Genomic DNA, 19,417 nt, shown 5'->3' on the forward strand with positions numbered 1-19,417 from the left:
CAGTTTAAGTCGTAATAAAGACTGTAAGTGAATAATTATAGAAATGGAAGGAAGGCTCGAACTGTGGCCCTGGAAACAGAACTTCTGTTCGTGTATCTGTCAGCGGCATCGTCTGAGACCCTACTGTCTCTTCCCGCAGCCCCAGTAGCTTTCCCAGTAAATGTAACCTAACCTCTCTCAAAGCCGTATAATCTATGAACTCTAAATCGTAATACATGGTTGTAAATCATTTACAGTCGTTTATTACGACAGTAAAGGATTTACATTTACTGCGAAAGTTAGTGGTCTGTGGGAAAGAAACTGTTGGGTCACAACTGTTAAAAGCCCCGTAGCTCACTGATAAAGTGCTGGACCTGTTACTGCAAGGGCTACTGTTCGAGCCTCTTGTTCATCTTTCTGTTTATTGCTTCAGTTTCTAAACATGCTACCTCAGGTGTGGGTTCCATTCTGGTGCTGCATACTCCAAGATGGGCTTGGCGTATGTTGCATGAAGGACCAGGAAAGACTCTTATGCTGAGATTCCTAGAGGCCAGTCTTAGATTTGCAAGAGGATTATAGGGTACAGAGATGATTGGGTTGATGTGAGCCTCCAGCGAAATGTTAGGCACTATGCTCACCTCTAAGTTTTTCTGAGTGAGGTCTGCAACCTCTGTTCCCCGAGACCATACACCGTTTCCTGTCCCCTTTCCGATCTTCATGACCTTTCATTTGCTTGGGTTGAATTCAAGCAACCACTTATCTGACCATCTTCCGGTTTGTCCAGATCCATTTGCATCCTTCCCCTGCCTCATCTGTCTTTATTTTCATTAGTGTGACATCATCAGCAAACAGGGATACATCTGACTTAATCCTATCTTGAATATCATTAACATAAACCAGAAACAATGCAGGTCCTAAGACCGATCCTTGCGGTACCCCGCTTGTTACACTTGATCATTCTGACACTCTTCCCGGACAATCACTCTCTGCTTTCTTACCCTAGGACATCGATGCCTGCACCTTAAGTTTTTTACCCCAGTATCACGTGGGGTGTTGTTTCAAATGCCGTCTTGCAGTCTTAAGAAAATACTACCCATCCAGCCCTCTTACTCCTGTTTCACATCCGTCATAATATTCCAGCAAGTTGGTAAGAAAAGATTTACCATTTCTGAACTGGTGCTGGTCACTCTACATGAACCACTTCTTCCCAGCTGCTCTATATAGCACTTTCCTCTTGACTATCTTCTCTTGAACTTCAATGATTCGCCGGTACATGTCTCGGTACGGGTCGTTTCCAGATGACTATCTTCTCCATTACTTTCTAAGGTATGTAAGTCAGCGATACTGGCCTGTGTGTGTGTGTGTGTGTGTGTGTGTGTGTGTGTGTGTGTGTGTGTGTGTGTGTGTGTGTGAAGAGCAGTGACGGACACATTTAAGATTATGTTTAACATGCAGAGGTTTATAAAATATGCATTTATTTATATACTCAGAAGGATTGAGAAGCAATCAGGAGCATATTTGTATTAATCTGCAAGTCACTCATCATACAAAGCTGTTTTACTGACATAAAGTGACTCCCTAATTATTTAGTAAGACCCCCTGTGAGATGTTCCAGTAATGTTGTGATTAACACTTGTGTGACCCGGTGCAGGTGTGGTTGTACCCAGAGGAGGGTTGGGCCAGGGTGTGTTGCAACAGTCACTGGCTCCTCAAGACACCTTGGTGGTCCACAAGACACTGCTATATACTCGAGGTGGAGGGCACCAAGAAGTGAGTACTGTGTCTTCCTATAGGCAAGCATTATTAATATTATTATTATTATTATTATAACTATTATTATTATTATTAGTAGTAGTAGTAGTAGTAGTATTGTTATTGATGAAATGATGATTTTTTTATAAATTTGATAGAAAATGTTTGCCTGAGAGTAATATAGAGATGTATTACAGTGAGAGCATCTGCGGCAGGACTAAAGGTAACAAGACCTGCAAGTGTTGAGCAAGTGTGATCTCTTAGTATAGTTAGTGAGGTCATGTTCCTCTAGCTTGTCCTAGAAGTTCATCTGCATCAGCTAAACCAGACTTGGCACATACACACACACCAGAGGGAGATTAATTGGGAAAAACCTGGAACCACATGGGGGTCCCGAAACATGGAGAGCCAGGATGATGGATGTGGTGCAGGCTAACCTCATGCACCAACATGTTAGGGACACTACCAGAGAGAGAGGGGAGGATGAACCAGCAAAACTGGACCTTGTGTTCAGCCTGAGTAACTCAGACATTGAGCACATCACATATGAAAGGCCCCTTGGAGCTAGTGACCACGTGGTTCTGAGCTTTGAATACATTGTGGAGCTAAAATTGGAGAGGGTAACAGGAGTAAAAAGGCAAAAGCCAAACTATAAAAGGGAGGACTATACAGCAATGAGGACGTTCCTGCAGGAGGTTCAATGGGAACAGGAGTTGGTAGGAAAATCAGTAAATGAAATGATGGACTTCGTAACAACAAAATGCAAAGAGGCAGAGCTTTATCATACCTCGTTTTAAAACTATGTATGGCTCCTGCCTGCAATCTTCAGCTTCACAGACCGGGCCGCGGGGGCGTTAACCCCCGGAACTCTCTCCAGGTAAACTCCAGGTAAACTACATCACTTGCCAGACTATTCCACTTCCTAACAAATCTGTGGCTGAAGAAATACTTCCTAATATCCCTTTGGCTCACTTAAATCCTCAGCTTCCAATTGTGACCCCTTGTTTCTGTGTCTCATCTCTGGAACACCCTGTCTTTGTCCACCTTATCTATTCCACGCATCATATCGTATATCGTTATCATGTTACCCCTGACCCTCCTGTCCTCCAGTGTCGTCAAACAACTTCGTAGGACATTCCCCTTAGCTCTATAACCAGCCTTGTTGAAAACATTTGCACTTTCTCTAATTTCTTGACATGCTTGACCAGGTGTGGGTTCCAAACTGGTGCTGCGTACTCCAGTATGGGCCTGACGTACACAGTGTATAGAGTCTTGAACGATTCCTTACTGAGGCATCGGAACGTTATTCTCAGGTTTGCCAGGCGCCCATATGCCGTGTGTGTGTGTGTGTACTCACCTAATTCACCTAATTGTACTCACCTATTTATGGCTGTAGGGGTCGAGACTCAGCTCCTGGCCCCACCTCTTCACTGAGTGCTACTAGGTCCTCTCTTTCTTTGCTCCATGAGCTTTATCATACCTCATTTTAAAGCTATGTTTGGTTCCTGCCTCCACTGCCTCACTTGCTAGTGTGTGTGTGTGTGTGTGCGTGTGTGTGTGTATGTGTGTACTCACCTAATTGTACTCGCCTAATTGTGGTTGCAGGGGTCGATACTCAGCTCCTGGCCCCGTCTCTTCACTGATCGCTACTAGGTCCTCTCTCTCTCTGGTTCCTGAGCTTTGTCATACCTCGTCTTAAAGCTATGTATGGTTCCTGCCTCCACTACATCACTTGCTAGGCTGTTCCACTTCCTGACGACTCTGTGACTGAAGAAGTACTTCCTAACATCCCTGTGACTCGTCTGAGTCTTCAGCTTCCAATTGTGACCTCTTGTTTCTGTGTCCCCTCTCTGGAACATCCTGTCTCTGTCCACCTTGTTTATTCCACACATCATTTTGTATGTTGTTATCATGTCTCCCTTGACCCTCCTGTCCTCCAGTGTCGTCAGTCCGATTTCCCTCAACCTTTCTTTGTAGGACATTCTCCTGAGCTCCGGAACTAGCTTTGTTGCAAACCTTTGTACTTTCTCTAATTTCTTGACGTGCTTGACTAGGTGTGGGTTCCAAACTGGTGCTGCATACTCCAGTACGGGCCTGACGTACACAGTTTACAGTGTCTTGAATGATTCCTTACTAAGGTATCGGAACGCTGTTCTTAGGTTTGCCAGGCGCGCATATGCTGCAGCAGTTAGCTGGCTGATGTGTGCCTCCGGAGACGTGCTCGGTGTTATGGTCACCCCAAGATCGTTCTCCTTGAGTGAGGTTTGCAGCCTTTGTCGACCTAGCCTATACTTTGTCTGCGGTCTTCTTTGCCTTTCCCCAATCTTCATGACTTTGCATTTGGCAGGGTTGAATTCGAGAAGCCAGTTGCTGGACCACGTGTCCAGCCTGTCCAAGTCTTTGTAGTCCTGCTTGATCCTTATCCGATTTAATCCTTCTCATTAGCTTCACGTCATCTGCGAACAGGGACACTTCAGAGTCTATCCCTTCCATCAGGTCATTCACATATATCAAAAATAGCACTGGTCCTAGGACTGGCCCTCTGTGGGACTCCGCTCGTCACAGGCGCCCACTGTGATACCTCATCACGTACCATGACTCGTTGTTGCCTCCCTGTCAGGTATTATCTGATCCATTGCAGTGTCCTTCCTGTTATACACGCCTGATCCTCCAGCTTCTGCATTAATCTCCCATGAGGAACTGTGTCGAAGGCCTTCATGCAGTCCAGGAAAATGCAATCAGCCCACCTCCCTCTCTCGTGTCTTACTTCTGTTACTGTGTCATAAAACTCCAGAAGGTTTGTGACACAGGATTTGCCTTCCATGAATCCGTGCTTGTTTTTGTTTATAATCTTGTTTCGTTCCAGATGCTCCACCACTCTCCTCCTGATAATCTTCTCCATGATTTTGCATGCTATACACGTCAGAGACACCGGTCTATAGTTTAGTGCCTCGTTTCTGTCTCCTTTCTTAAAGATGGGGACTAAATTTGCCGTCTTCCATACCTCAAGTAGTTGCCCAGTTTCAAGGGATGTATTGAAGATTGTGGTTAGTGGCACACACAGCGTCTCTGCTCCTTCTCTAAGGACCCACAGGGAGATGTCTGGACCCCTCGCCTTTGAGGTATCGAGGTCACTTAGAAGCTTCTGCACCTCCTCCTCCGTTGTTTGCATGCCATCCAGCACCTGTTGGTATATTCCCTGTTAGTATTCCCCTCTGTGCTGTCTTCTCAGAGCCATTCCTGTCTCTACTGTAAATACTTCCTTAAATCTCATGTTGAGCTCCTCACATACCTCGTGATCGTTTCTTGTGAGTTCCCCACCTTCTTTCCTCAGCCTGATCACCTGGTCTTTGACTGTTGTCTTCCTCCTGATGTGGCTGTACAGCAGTTTCAGGTCAGACTTGACTTTCGATGCTATGTTATTTTCATACTGTCGCTGGGCCTCCCTCCTTACCTGTGCATACTCGTTCCTGGCTCTTCGACTAATCTCCTTATTTTCCTGTGTTCTTCGCCTTCTATACTTTTCCATTCTCTGTTGCACTTAGTTTTTGCCTCATTACACCGTCGGGTAAACCAGGGGCTCGCTCTGGTCTTCCCATTATTTCTGTTGCACTTGGGAACAAACCTTTCCTCTGCCTCCTTGCATTTTGTTGTTATGTATTCCATCATTTCATTTACCGGCTTTCCTACCAGTTCTCTGTCCCACTGGACCTCTTGCAGGAAGTTTCTCAAACCTGTGTAGTCCCCTCGTTTATAGTCTGGATTTTCCCATTCAACTCCTGTTACCCCCTCCACTTATAACTCTACAATGTATTCACAGCACAGAACCACGTGGTCACTAGCTCCTAGGGGCCTCTCGTATGTGATGTCCTCAGTGTCTGAGCTGCTCAGGGTGAACACAAGGTCCAATCTTGCTGGTTCAGCCTCCCCCCTCTCTCTGGTAGCATCCTTAACTTGTTGATGCATGAGGTTTTCCAGTACCACATCCATCATCTTGGCTCTCCATGTTTCGGGACCCCCGTGTGGCTCCAGGTTCTCTCAGTCGATCTCCCTGTGATTGAAATCGCCCATAACCAGCAACTTTGCTCTGCTCGAGTGAGCTCTTCTTGCCACCTCAGCCAGTGTGTCCACCGTTGCTCTGTTACTCTCTTCATATTCCTCTCTTGGTCTCCTGCAGTTCTGTGGTGGATTATACATCACTGCAATGACTACCTTGTGCTCCCCAGACTGAAGTGTAACTACTATGTATTCTTTTTCTCCAATCTCGCCCATGCCTCCCATTTCCTCAAATTTCCATCGGTGTTTTACGAGCAGTGCAACCCCTCCTCCCCCTCTGCTCCTTCTGTCTTTTCTCAGGATCCGATATCCTGGTGGGAAGACTGCATCTGTTATTGTCTCAGTGAGTTTCGTTTCTGTGACTGCCATGATGTCTGGGGATTTCTCAATGATTCTTTCATACCACTCCTCATATTTGTTCGTTATTCCATCCGCATTCGTGTACCAAATCTTCAACTTCTGTTCCAAAACTGTGGTCCTGGGAGAGCAGGAGCCCTGGTGGGGGCCTATGGGGGTTGTGGTAGAGGCAGAGTTCCCATAGGGAGTTGCTGTAGGGTTGAGGTTCGTGGTGTGGTGGGTGGGGACAGAGGGATCGGTGTGTGATTGTTGGCTTAGATTGTTAAGTTGCCTTGGGGGTTGTCATGGTTGGAGTCCTTCTGCGGGTGTTTCTGGGGGTGGTGTTTGCCCTTCCACCTGTGTCTGGGTTATTCTGCTTGTCTGTGTCGCTTCCTCGCATTCCTCCTTTCGTTTTTGCACTCTCTCTTTCAGTATCCTCCTTTCCTCTTGCGTTCTGTCTCGGTCAGTGTGTGTGTGTGTGTGCTCACCTAGTTGTACTCACCTAGTTGAGGTTGCAGGAGTCAAGTCCTAGCTCCTGACCCCGCCTCTTCACTGGTCGCTACAAGGTCACTCTCCCTGAACCGTGTGCTTTATCATACCTCTGCATAGTGTGTGTGTGTGTGTGTGTGTGTGTGTGTACTCACCTAGTTGTACTCACCTAGTTGAGGTTGCAGGGGTCGAGTCCAAGCTCCTGGCCCCGCCTCTTCACTGGTCGCTACTAGGCGTGTGTGTGTGTGTGTGTGTGTGTACTCACCTAGTTGTACTCACCTAGTTGAGGTTGCAGGGGTCGAGTCCAAGCTCCTGGCCCCGCCTCTTCACTGGTCGCTACTAGGTCACTCTCCCTGAACCGTGAGCTTTATCATACCTCTGCTTAAAGCTATGTATGGATCCTGCCTCCACTATATCGCTTCCCAAACTATTCCACTTACTGACTACTCTGTGGCTGAAGAAATACTTCCTAACATCCCTGTGATTCATCTGTGTCTTCAACTTCCAACTGTGTCCCCTTGTTACTGAGTCCAATCTCTGGAACATCCTGTCTTTGTCCACCTTGTCAATTCCTCTCAGTATTTTGTATGTCGTTATCATGTCCTCCCTATCTCTCCTGTCCTCCAGTGTGGTCAGGTTGATTTCTCTTAACCTCTCCTCGTAAGACATACCTCTTAGCTCTGGGACTAGTCTTGTTGCAAACCTCTGCACTTTCTCTAGTTTCTTCACGTGCTTGGCTAGGTGTGGGTTCCAAACTGGTGCCGCATACTCCAATATGGGCCTAACGTACACGGTGTACAGGGTCCTGAACGATACCTTATTAAGATGTCGGAATGCTGTTCTGAGGTTTGCTAGGCGCCCATATGCTGCAGCAGTTATTTGGTTGATGTGCGCTTCAGGAGATGTGCCTGGTGTTATACTCACCCCAAGATCTTTTTCTTTGATTGAGGTTTGTAGTCTCTGGCCCCCCTAGACTGTACTCAGTCTGCGGTCTTCTTTGCCCTTCCCCAATCTTCATGACTTTGCACTTGGTGGGATTGAACTCCAGGAGCCAATTGCTGGACCAGGTCTGCAGCCTGTCCAGATCCCTTTGTAGTTCTGCCTGGTCTTCGATCGAGTGAATTCTTCTCATCAACTTCATGTCATCTGCAAACAGGGACACCTCAGAGTCTATTCCTTCCGTCATGTCGTTCACAAATACCAGAAACAGCACTGGTCCTAGGACTGACCCCTGTGGGACCCTGCTGGTCACAGGTGCCCACTCTGACACCTCGCCACGTACCATGACTCGCTGCTGTCTTCCTGACAAGTATTCCCTGATCCATTGTAGTGCCTTCCCTGTTATCCCTGCTTGGTCCTCCAGTTTTTGCACCAATCTCTTGTGTGGAACTGTGTCAAACGCCTTCTTGCAGTCCAAGAATATGCAATCCACCCATCCCTCTCTCTCTCTTGTGTGTGTGTGTGTGTGTGTGTGTGTGTGTGTGTGTGTGTGTCCTAACCAGCATCTCAAGGCCGGGTACTGACATGCCTCTCACTTGTGACTCACACGTAGAATTGTTACTAAGTGATCTTGAATGAAGGTATGATGAGCTGGTATGTGTGTTTGTGTGTGTGTTTGCTTATATTAGTATATGACTATATAAATATGTACACATATATCTGCATGTACACATGTTTACATGTAAGTGGGAATATACTGGTGAGCACAGAGCTGAAGATAAACATTAATAATATTAACATATGAATCAAAATATTGTGTCTACAAAGAATGTAAATGCCTTGGAGGTGAACTGTATAGAAGAACTGTCTATAACAGACGTATTTTTCTTCAAAGAAACAGTTATTTTCATTAGTCTGAATGCACTACTTGCACTTTAATTAACTCTGTTAGGATTCTAGCAAGTAAAACTACGGATGAGGTAGTTTCCATTACTGAATCTTGGTTCAATGACAGAGTGATGATGTTCAAACAGGAGAGTGTGGAGCATGTATGTAGACTTGAGGGTCAGTAATGTGCACAGTTTTGCTGCTGAATGTTGTTGTACAAGCAGTGACTGGAAATAAAAAAAGTCTAAGAATAAATGATGAAAACCATACTAGTATTAAATGTTTACCACTGATGCTAGTAGGAACTGTTTACCACTGATGCTAGTGGGAACTGTTTACCACTGATGCTAGTGGGAACTGTTTACCACTGATGCTAGAAGGAACTGTTTACCACTGATGCTAGTGGGAACTGTTTACCACTGATGCTAGAAGGAACTGTTTACCACTGATGCTAGTAGGAACTGTTTACCACTGATGCTAGTGGGAACTGTTTACCACTGATGCTAGAAGGAACTGTTTACCACTGATGCTAGAAGGAACTGTTTACCACTGATGCTAGAAGGAACTGTTTACCACTGATGCTAGAAGGAACTGTTTACCACTGATGCTAGAAGGAACTGTTTACCACTGATGCAAGAAGGAACTGTTTACCACTGATGCTAGTAGGAACTGTTTACCACTGATGCTAGTGGGAACTGTTTACCACTGATGCTAGAAGGAACTGTTTACCACTGATGCAAGAAGGAACTGTTTACCACTGATGCTAGAAGGAACTGTTTACCACTGATGCTAGTGGGAACTGTTTACCACTGATGCTAGTGGGAACTGTTTACCACTGATGCTAGTGGGAACTGTTTACCACTGATGCTAGTGGGAACTGTTTACCACTGATGCTAGAAGGAACTGTTTACCACTGATGCTAGTGGGAACTGTTTACCACTGATGCTAGAAGGAACTGTTTACCACTGATGCTAGAAGGAACTGTTTACCACTGATGCTAGTAGGAACTGTTTACCACTGATGCTAGAAAGAACTGTTTACCACTGATGCTAGAAGGAACTGTTTACCACTGATGCTAGAAGGAACTGTTTACCACTGATGCTAGTGGGAACTGTTTACCACTGATGCTAGTAGGAACTGTTTACCACTGATGCTAGAAGGAACTGTTTACCACTGATGCTAGAAGGAACTGTTTACCACTGATGCTAGTGGGAACTGTTTACCACTGATGCTAGAAGGAACTGTTTACCACTGATGCTAGAAGGAACTGTTTACCACTGATGCTAGTGGGAACTGTTTACCACTGATGCTAGTGGGAACTGTTTACCACTGATGCTAGTAGGAACTGTTTACCACTGATGCTAGTTTACCTGGAGTTTACCTGGAGAGAGTTTCGGGGGTCAACGCCCCCGCGGCCCGGTCTGTGACCAGGCCTCCTGGTGGATCAGCGCCTGATCAACCAGGCTAGTGGGAACTGTTTACCACCTTCCACACTTAGTTTAATATATTCATCATGCAGCTACACCCATGGTGAGGTTGGTAGACCCAGATCACAGAGGCACATAACGGGTCCAGGAACTGTGCCTCAACATTACAGAGGTACATAACGCGTCCAGGGACTGTGCCTCAACATTAAAGAGGCACATAACAGGTCCAGAAACTGTGCCTCAACATTACAGAGGCACATAACAGGTCCAGGGACTGTGCCTCAACATTACAGAGGCACATAACAGGTCCAGAAACTGTGCCTCAACATTACAGAGGCACATAACAGGTCCAGGGACTGTGCCTCAACATTACAGAGGCACATAACAGGTCCAGGGACTGTGCCTCAACATTACAGAGGCACATAACAGGTCCAGGGACTGTGCCTCAACATTACAGAGGTACATAACGGGTCCAGGGACTGTGCCTCAACATTACAGAGGCACATAACAGGTCCAGGGACTCTGCCTCAACATTACAGAGGTACATAACTGGTTCAGGGACTGTGCCTCAACATTACAGAGGTACATAACGGGTCCAGGGACTGTGTCTCAACATTACAGAGGCACATAACGGGTCCAGGGACTTTGCCTCAACATTACAGAGGTACATAACGGGTCCAGGGACTGTGCCTCAACATTACAGAGGCACATAACAGGTCCAGGGACTGTGCCTCAACATTACAGAGGTACACAACGGGTCCAGGGACTGTGCCTCAACATTACAGAGGCACATAACAGGTCCAGGGACTGTGCCTAAACATTACAGAGGCACATAACAGGTCCAGGGACTGTGCCTGAACATTACAGAGGCACATAACCGGTCCAGGGACTGTGCCTCAACATTACAGAGGCACATAACAGGTCCAGGTACTGTGCCTCAACATTACAGAGGCGTATAACAGGTCCAGGGACTGTGCCTCAACATTACAGAGGTACATAACGGGTCCAGGGACTGTGCCTCAACATTACAGAGGCACATAACAGGTCCAGGTACTGTGCCTCAACATTACAGAGGCACATAACAGGTCCAGGGACTGTGCCTCAACATTACAGAGGCACATAACAGGTCCAGGGACTGTGCCTCAACATTACAGAGGCACATAACCGGTCCAGGGACTGTGCCTCAACATTACAGAGGCACATAACAGGTCCAGGTACTGTGCCTCAACATTACAGAGGCATATAACAGGTCCAGGGACTGTGCCTCAACATTACAGAGGCATATAACAGGTCCAGGGACTGTGCCTCAACATTACAGAGGCACATAACAGGTCCAGGGACTGTGCCTCAACATTACAGAGGCACATAACGGGTCCAGGGACTGTGCCTCAACATTACAGAGGCACATAACAGGTCCAGGAACTGTGCCTCAACATTACAGAGGCACATAACATGTCAGGGACTGTGCGTCAACATTACAGAGGCACATAACGGGTCCAGGGACTGTGCCTCAACATTACAGAGGCACATAACAGGTCAGGGACTGTGTCTCAACATTACAGAGGCACATAATAGGTCCAGGGACTGTGCCTCAACATTACAGAGGCACATAACAGGTCCAGGGACTGTGCGTCAACATTACAGAGGCACATAACGGGTCCAGGGACTGTGCCTCAACATTACAGAGGCACATAACAGGTCCAGGGACTGTGCCTCAACATTACAGAGGCACATAACGGGTCCAGGGACTGTGCCTCAACATTACAGAGGCACATAACATGTCAGGGACTGTGCGTCAACATTACAGAGGCACATAACGGGTCCAGGGACTGTGCCTCAACATTACAGAGGCACATAACAGGTCCAGGGACTGTGCCTCAACATTACAGAGGCACATAACGGGTCCAGGGACTGTGCCTCAACATTACAGAGGCACATAACATGTCAGGGACTGTGCGTCAACATTACAGAGGTACATAACGGGTCCAGGGACTGTGCCTCAACATTACAGAGGCACATAACATGTCACGGACTGTGCGTCAACATTACAGAGGCACATAACGGGTCCAGGGACTGTGTCTCAACATTACAGAGGCACATAACAGGTCAGGGACTGTGTCTCAACATTACAGAGGCACATAACAGGTCCAGGGACTGTGCCTCAACATTACAGAGGCACATAACAGGTCCAGGGACTGTGCCTCAACATTACAGAGGCACATAACGGGTCCAGGGACTGTGCCTCAACATTACAGAGGCACATAACAGGTCCAGGGACTGTGCCTCAACATTACAGAGGCACATAACGGGTCCAGGGACTGTGCCTCAACATTACAGAGGCACATAACATGTCAGGGACTGTGCCTCAACATTACAGAGGCACATAACGGGCCTAGGGACTGTGCCTCAACATTACAGAGGCACATAACAGGTCCAGGGACTGTGCCTCAACATTACAGAGGCACATAACGGGTCCAGGGACTGTGCCTCAACATTACAGAGGCACATAACATGTCAGGGACTGTGCGTCAACATTACAGAGGTACATAACGGGTCCAGGGACTGTGCCTCAACATTACAGAGGCACATAACAGGTCCAGGGACTGTGCCTCAACATTACAGAGGCACATAACAGGTCCAGAAACTGTGCCTCAACATTACAGAGGCACATAACAGGTCCAGGGACTCTGCCTCAACATTACAGAGGCACATAACAGGTCCAGGGACTGTGCCTCAACATTACAGAGGCACATAACAGGTCCAGGGACTGTGCCTCAACATTACAGAGGTACATAACGGGTCCAGGGACTGTGCCTCAACATTACAGAGGCACATAACAGGTCCAGGGACTCTGCCTCAACATTACAGAGGTACATAACTGGTTCAGGGACTGTGTCTCAACATTACAGAGGCACATAACGGGTCCAGGGACTTTGCCTCAACATTACAGAGGTACATAACGGGTCCAGGGACTGTGCCTCAACATTACAGAGGCACATAACAGGTCCAGGGACTGTGCCTCAACATTACAGAGGTACATAACGGGTCCAGGGACTCTGCCTCAACATTACAGAGGTACATAACTGGTTCAGGGACTGTGTCTCAACATTACAGAGGCACATAACGGGTCCAGGGACTGTGCCTCAACATTACAGAGGCACATAACAGGTCCAGGGACTCTGCCTCAACATTACAGAGGTACATAACTGGTTCAGGGACTGTGTCTCAACATTACAGAGGCACATAACGGGTCCAGGGACTTTGCCTCAACATTACAGAGGTACATAACGGGTCCAGGGACTGTGCCTCAACATTACAGAGGCACATAACAGGTCCAGGGACTGTGCCTCAACATTACAGAGGTACATAACGGGTCCAGGGACTGTGTCTCAACATTACAGAGGCACATAACAGGTCCAGGGACTGTTCCTCAACATTACAGAGGCACATAACAGGTCCAGGGACTGTGCCTGAACATTACAGAGGCACATAACCGGTCCAGGGACTGTGCCTCAACATTACAGAGGCACATAACAGGTCCAGGTACTGTGCCTCAACATTACAGAGGCGTATAACAGGTCCAGGGACTGTGCCTCAACATTACAGAGGTACATAACTGGTCCAGGGACTGTGCCTCAACATTACAGAGGCACATAACAGGTCCAGGTACTGTGCCTCAACATTACAGAGGCACATAACAGGTCCAGGGACTGTGCCTCAACATTACAGAGGCACATAACAGGTCCAGGGACTGTGCCTCAACATTACAGAGGCACATAACCGGTCCAGGGACTGTGCCTCAACATTACAGAGGCACATAACAGGTCCAGGTACTGTGCCTCAACATTACAGAGGCATATAACAGGTCCAGGGACTGTGCCTCAACATTACAGAGGCATATAACAGGTCCAGGGACTGTGCCTCAACATTACAGAGGCACATAACAGGTCCAGGGACTGTGCCTCAACATTACAGAGGCACATAACGGGTCCAGGGACCGTGCCTCAACATTACAGAGGCACATAACAGGTCCAGGAACTGTGCCTCAACATTACAGAGGCACATAACATGTCAGAGACTGTGCATCAACATTACAGAGGCACATAACGGGTCCAGGGACTGTGCCTCAACATTACAGAGGCACATAACAGGTCAGGGACTGTGTCTCAACATTACAGAGGCACATAACAGGTCCAGGGACTGTGCCTCAACATTACAGAGGCACATAACAGGTCCAGGGACTGTGCCTCAACATTACAGAGGCACATAACAGGTCCAGGGACTGTGCCTCAACATTACAGAGGCACATAACAGGTCCAGGGACTGTGCCTCAACATTACAGAGGCACATAACGGGTCCAGGGACTGTGCCTCAACATTACAGAGGCACATAACGGGTCCAGGGACTGTGCCTCAACATTACAGAGGCACATAACGGGTCCAGGGACTGTGCCTCAACATTACAGAGGCACATAACGGGTCCAGGGACTGTGCCTCAACATTACAGAGGCACATAACAGGTCCAGGGACTGTGCCTCAACATTACAGAGGCACATAACGGGTCCAGGGACTGTGCCTCAACATTACAGAGGCACATAACGGGTCCAGGGACTGTGCCTCAACATTACAGAGGCACATAACGGGTCCAGGGACTGTGCCTCAACATTACAGAGGCACATAACAGGTCCAGGGACTGTGCCTCAACATTACAGAGGCACATAACAGGTCCAGGGACTGGTTCCATAAATATTGTTAGGTAAACAGGCTACAGTGGTAATGTACTGGTTCACATGTTTATATCTGGTTACAATCATGATGACTTATTTATGCAAACTTGAATTAGGTCGCAAAAACGAGTAGATTTTACAACACTTTTGAAAACGTTTTGTCCAGAATTGTGCTAAACTGTGTGACAATAATACTGGGTGACTTCAGTATCTGCTTTGATCAAGAAAACAATGGGTTATATAATAGATATAAGTAAATATTATGATTAAATCATTACAGTCAGCTAATTAATGAGCCAACCCGTGTGATCGACTTATTTATTTATTTATTTATTTATTTAGTAATTTAAGGATACATACAGAGGTACAAAAAATACAGGTAAGAGCATAGTTTGTGACACTCGGATAATATTAGTCAACCAGGCATCATTGTCATTACCACTTACAACACTAGGAAAACCATTACAAAATATATAAGACAACATGGGACAGATAAGAATAAGCTCCGTTAGAGTCGCCAGTAAAGACACACTAACCCATACACTACGTAAGTCGGTTTATTTAGGTACAGGTACACATACCTGGAGTATACCTGGAAGGGGTTTAGAGGGGTCAACGCCCCCGCGGCCCGGTCAGTGACCAGGCCTCGTGGTAAATCAGGGCTTGATTAACCAGACTGTTACCGCTGGCCTCTCGTAAACCGATGTAAGAACCACAGCCCGGCTACTCAGGTACTGACTTTAGGTGACTGTCCAGCTCCTTCTTGAAGACAGCCAGGGGTCTATGGGTAATCCCCCTTAATATATATTGGGAGACAGTTGAACAGTCTTGGGCTCCTGACGCTTATTATGTTGTCCCTTAGCGTGCTCGTGGCGTCCCTGCTTTTCACTGGGGGGATGTTGCATCCCCTGCCGAGTCTTTTGCTTTCATAGGGGGTGATTTTCGTGTGCAGATTTGGATCTGGTCCCTCTAGGATCTTCCTAGTGTATATTATCATGTTTCTTTCTCGCCTGCATTCCAAGGAGTACAAATCAAGGGGCTTAACCGTTCCCAGTAGTTTAAACGCTTTATCGTACTTACACGTGCATTGGAAGTTATCCATATATTCTCAAGGTCTTCAATTTCGCCTGCCTTGAAAAGGGCCGTTAGTGTACAACAATATTCCAGCAATTTGGAAAGAATCATCATGGGCTTGGTATCTCTACATAGTAACACATGTGCACATTACCGAGGATAACCCAAAAAGATCAGACAAAGTGACTTATTTCCATTGGGGTCCTTGACTTATTTCCATTGGTTCACTATGTAATAACAAATTGCATAGAGATTAGGACATGACAACCAAAACTTGGATAAATCAATCAATCAATCAATCAAGTTTATTCTCTATAAGGATTATAATGCGGGGTTTACAAATTTTGGATACTGTGTGGTTTACATGTTTTAAAATACTAATTACAGAGAGGGCCACTAGGACACCTAGCATGGCTAGGCATTTCGGACAAACTTAGATTAATTCTAAACTTTAAATTATTACAGATTATGGTATTAAGGCTAAGTGACTACATTATAGTTTGTGAGTTTAGCGATGTGAATGCTTTTGTTTTGGCACAATACATAGTGTCTATATTGGAGTATCATAGGCAAGCTTATGACTAGTTAGGGTTCATTATTTTAAGATTAAGATTCGTATTTCTGTGTTTAGTCGATGGGTGAGTGAGTGTAAGTGTGAACCACCAGGTGGTTTACATGTAGTTAGTTGACGGAGTGTATCAGGGAGATAAGATGTTTTCTAACGGTAGTTTTGAAGGTGATGAATGTGTCTGCAGTTCTAGAGTTTTCAGGGAGGGTGTTCCAGATTTTAGGCCCTTTGACACACATTGAATTTTTGTAAAGGTTTGGTCGGACACGGGAAATGTCATAGAGATGTTTGTGTCTGGTGTTGTGCCTGTGGGTCACAACTATCAAGAAAGCGTTTTAGGTCAAGGTTAATATTGGAATTTAAGGTCCTCTAGCTGAAGATTACACAGTAGTAAGTGTGGATGTTCTGAACAGGGAGTAAGTTTAGATCTATGAAGAGTGGGGGGGGGGGTTGCCAGTGATGGGATTTAGTGATTATTCTTACTGCGGCTTTTTGTTGGGTTATTATTGGCTTTAGATGTGTTGCTGCAGTTGATCCCCAAGCACAAATAGCATAGGTGAGGTATGGATAAATGAGTGAATGGTATAGTGTGAGAAGGGCAGTTTGCGGCAAGTAATATCGTATCTTGGAGAGGATCCCCACCGTTTTGGAAACTTTTTTTGTTATGTGTTGGATATGGGTAGCGAGATACTAAACAATATCAGAATCAGATAATAAATTGTTGAATTTTGACTATCTGAGGTTAGTGATTTCAATAAAGTGTTATTGGTGTTTCAGACACAGGACTGTGGGTCGTGTGTTGCCTGCGCGGGCCGGGGAGGTGGTAGTGGAAGGCAGCTTCCGTGGAGTCACCGATGGCGACTTCCGGCTTGTGTTGACCTCCACGGTGACCCCAGCTGACCAGCAGCGAGGCTACCTCATGACAGGTTCTCTGGAGAAGGGCGACCGCAAGCTCGGCAGGTGGCAAACAACCCATCTGGCCGTCACAAAGAGATCCGGCTTCCCCTGAAGACAGCAACTGACAGGTCGTCAACATATCCATGAAGAGGCTTCTATGTTTGCCCTAATTTGACCTCAATCCAGTCCTAGCTGAGAGCTAGGGCTAGCTTGGGTTCTTACACGGTGTACAAGTTAGCCTCAAGCAGCTGTCATCCAGTGAAGCTGAAAGGTCTCATCTGTGGTGACCCTAGCTCAAGTATAGCCTTACATCAACCTCCAACACCAGTCCCCTCAGTCCTCAGTCCCCAGCACTAGTACCCTCGGTCCCCAGTACTAGCACTGACAGAATTACCAACCATCATAAAATAAACATTCAAATAATAAAGATTCATTTAATCAGATGAGTCATTTCAGTCATTTACAATTCAAGGTATGTGTGACACAGGTAATGATCAGTTTAGTTCTTTATTAATTAAAGGAGAAACTTAGTCATCATGTGACACAGGGTCTCATCATCACATGACATAAAGATCTCATTATCATGCGACACAAGCATTTCATTATTACATGACACAAGGATTTCTTTACCACATGACACAAAGATCTCATTATGTGACACAGGGATCTCATTATAATGTGATACAGTGATCTCATTACCACATGACACAATGATCTCATTATCATGTGACAGGGATTTTATCAGTCATCATGTGACAGTAAGCCTCGTCTCTGATCAGCATAATTTGATTAATAAATCTCAACACAAATGGGTGGTTCATGCCTGAAAAATTTATTTTAGCCAGTGAATCATGATAAAGAATACTATTTTGTTTATTTGGATTTCAGTAAGGCTTTAATTGCCCCACACAAGACTTGAAAAAAAAAATTAGCAGCACATGGCATAAGGCAAAATCTTCACTCATGGATAAAGGATTGGATGACCAATAGGCTAAAAAAAAAAGGCACTTGCATCTAAGTGGAACCTGCAGGTAATAAGTTAGTATGGTTATTGCAGCTTAAACTTGAAGTAACATTGTTTGAACGGAAGGAGATTGCATCTGAGAAAGACTTGTCAAGTCAGGGCCGGTCGGCCTGCTGCTGTATTTCTAAATTCTTATATTCCCGTGTAGCGATGAACTTGTATGGGTCGTGCAGTGTCTGTACAATGGGAGGCAAACAGGTCTGATCAGAGGAAGGGAAAAGTAGCTGAGATTCCTTGAATTAAGAGTTATTCAGCATCATCATCCAACCACTTGAAGACAGGGACATGTTAACCATATCGATGGTTCAGCTTTTCACTTCCAATAGAAAGAACCCGAGTTCGATTCCCGGATAGGATGCGGCCTATGGGCAAATCAGCTTACAGTAGGTACCCAAGAGTTAGGTAGGTGTTGTGGCTGACAGTCTGGGTAACATGTCAGCTGAACATTAAAATGTATAAAATATCGACAGGTTGTTAGGTAAGACATATGCAACAGTTAGGTATCTTTATTTCGAAACGTCTCGCCTACACAATAGGCTTCTTCAGTCGAGTACAGAAAAGTTGATAGAAGCAGAAGAGACTTGAAGACGATGTAATCAGTCCATCACCCTTGAAGTTTTGAGGTGGTCAGTCCCTCAGTGTGGAGAAGAGCATTGTTCCATAGTCTGAAACTATGGAACAATACTCTTCTCCAGAATGAGTCACAGATCAGGTTATCTCCGCTATTGTGTTCCTTCACTTACCTTTACATTGTTACAAATTAGTTTATAACTTGCTATTGTTTACACACAGCACAGTATAATAAGATACTGGTGACATGTGAAGAAGATTTGTTTACACACAGCACAGTATAATAAGATACTGGTGACATGTGAAGAAGATTTGTTTACACACAGCACAGTATAATAAGATACTGGTGACATGTGAAGAAGATTTGTTTACACACAGCACAGTATAATAAGATACTGGTGACATGTGAAGATTTGTTTACACACAGCACAGTATAATAAGATACTGGTGACATGTGAAGAAGATTTGTTTACACACAGCACAGTATAATAAGATACTGGTGATATGTGAAGAAGATTTGTTTACACACAGCACAGTATAATAAGATACTGGTGACATGTGAAGAAGATTTGTTTACACACAGCACAGTATAATAAGATACTGGTGACATGTGAAGATTTGTTTACACACAGCACAGTATAATAAGATACTGGTGACATGTGAAGAAGATTTGTTTACACACAGCACAGTAT

At 45.6% G+C, this 19,417-nt stretch overlaps 1 protein-coding gene across 1 annotated transcript in view; it reads left to right on the forward strand.

Annotated features, from left to right (window-relative positions):
• LOC128696807 (uncharacterized) overlaps nt 1-17,574 on the forward strand; it is a 23,093-nt gene extending 5,519 nt beyond the window's left edge. The window contains exons 2-3 of the mRNA XM_053788177.1: nt 1,631-1,749; nt 17,012-17,574. Coding sequence (XP_053644152.1) covers nt 1,631-1,749; nt 17,012-17,243 — 351 coding nt within the window. The 3' untranslated portion in view covers nt 17,244-17,574. The remainder of the gene's footprint in view (nt 1-1,630; nt 1,750-17,011) is intronic.
• The last annotated feature ends 1,843 nt before the right edge of the window (nt 17,575-19,417 follow it).

Source organism: Cherax quadricarinatus, chromosome 31, assembly GCF_038502225.1.
Source record: "Cherax quadricarinatus isolate ZL_2023a chromosome 31, ASM3850222v1, whole genome shotgun sequence".
NCBI lineage: Eukaryota > Metazoa > Arthropoda > Malacostraca > Decapoda > Parastacidae > Cherax > Cherax quadricarinatus.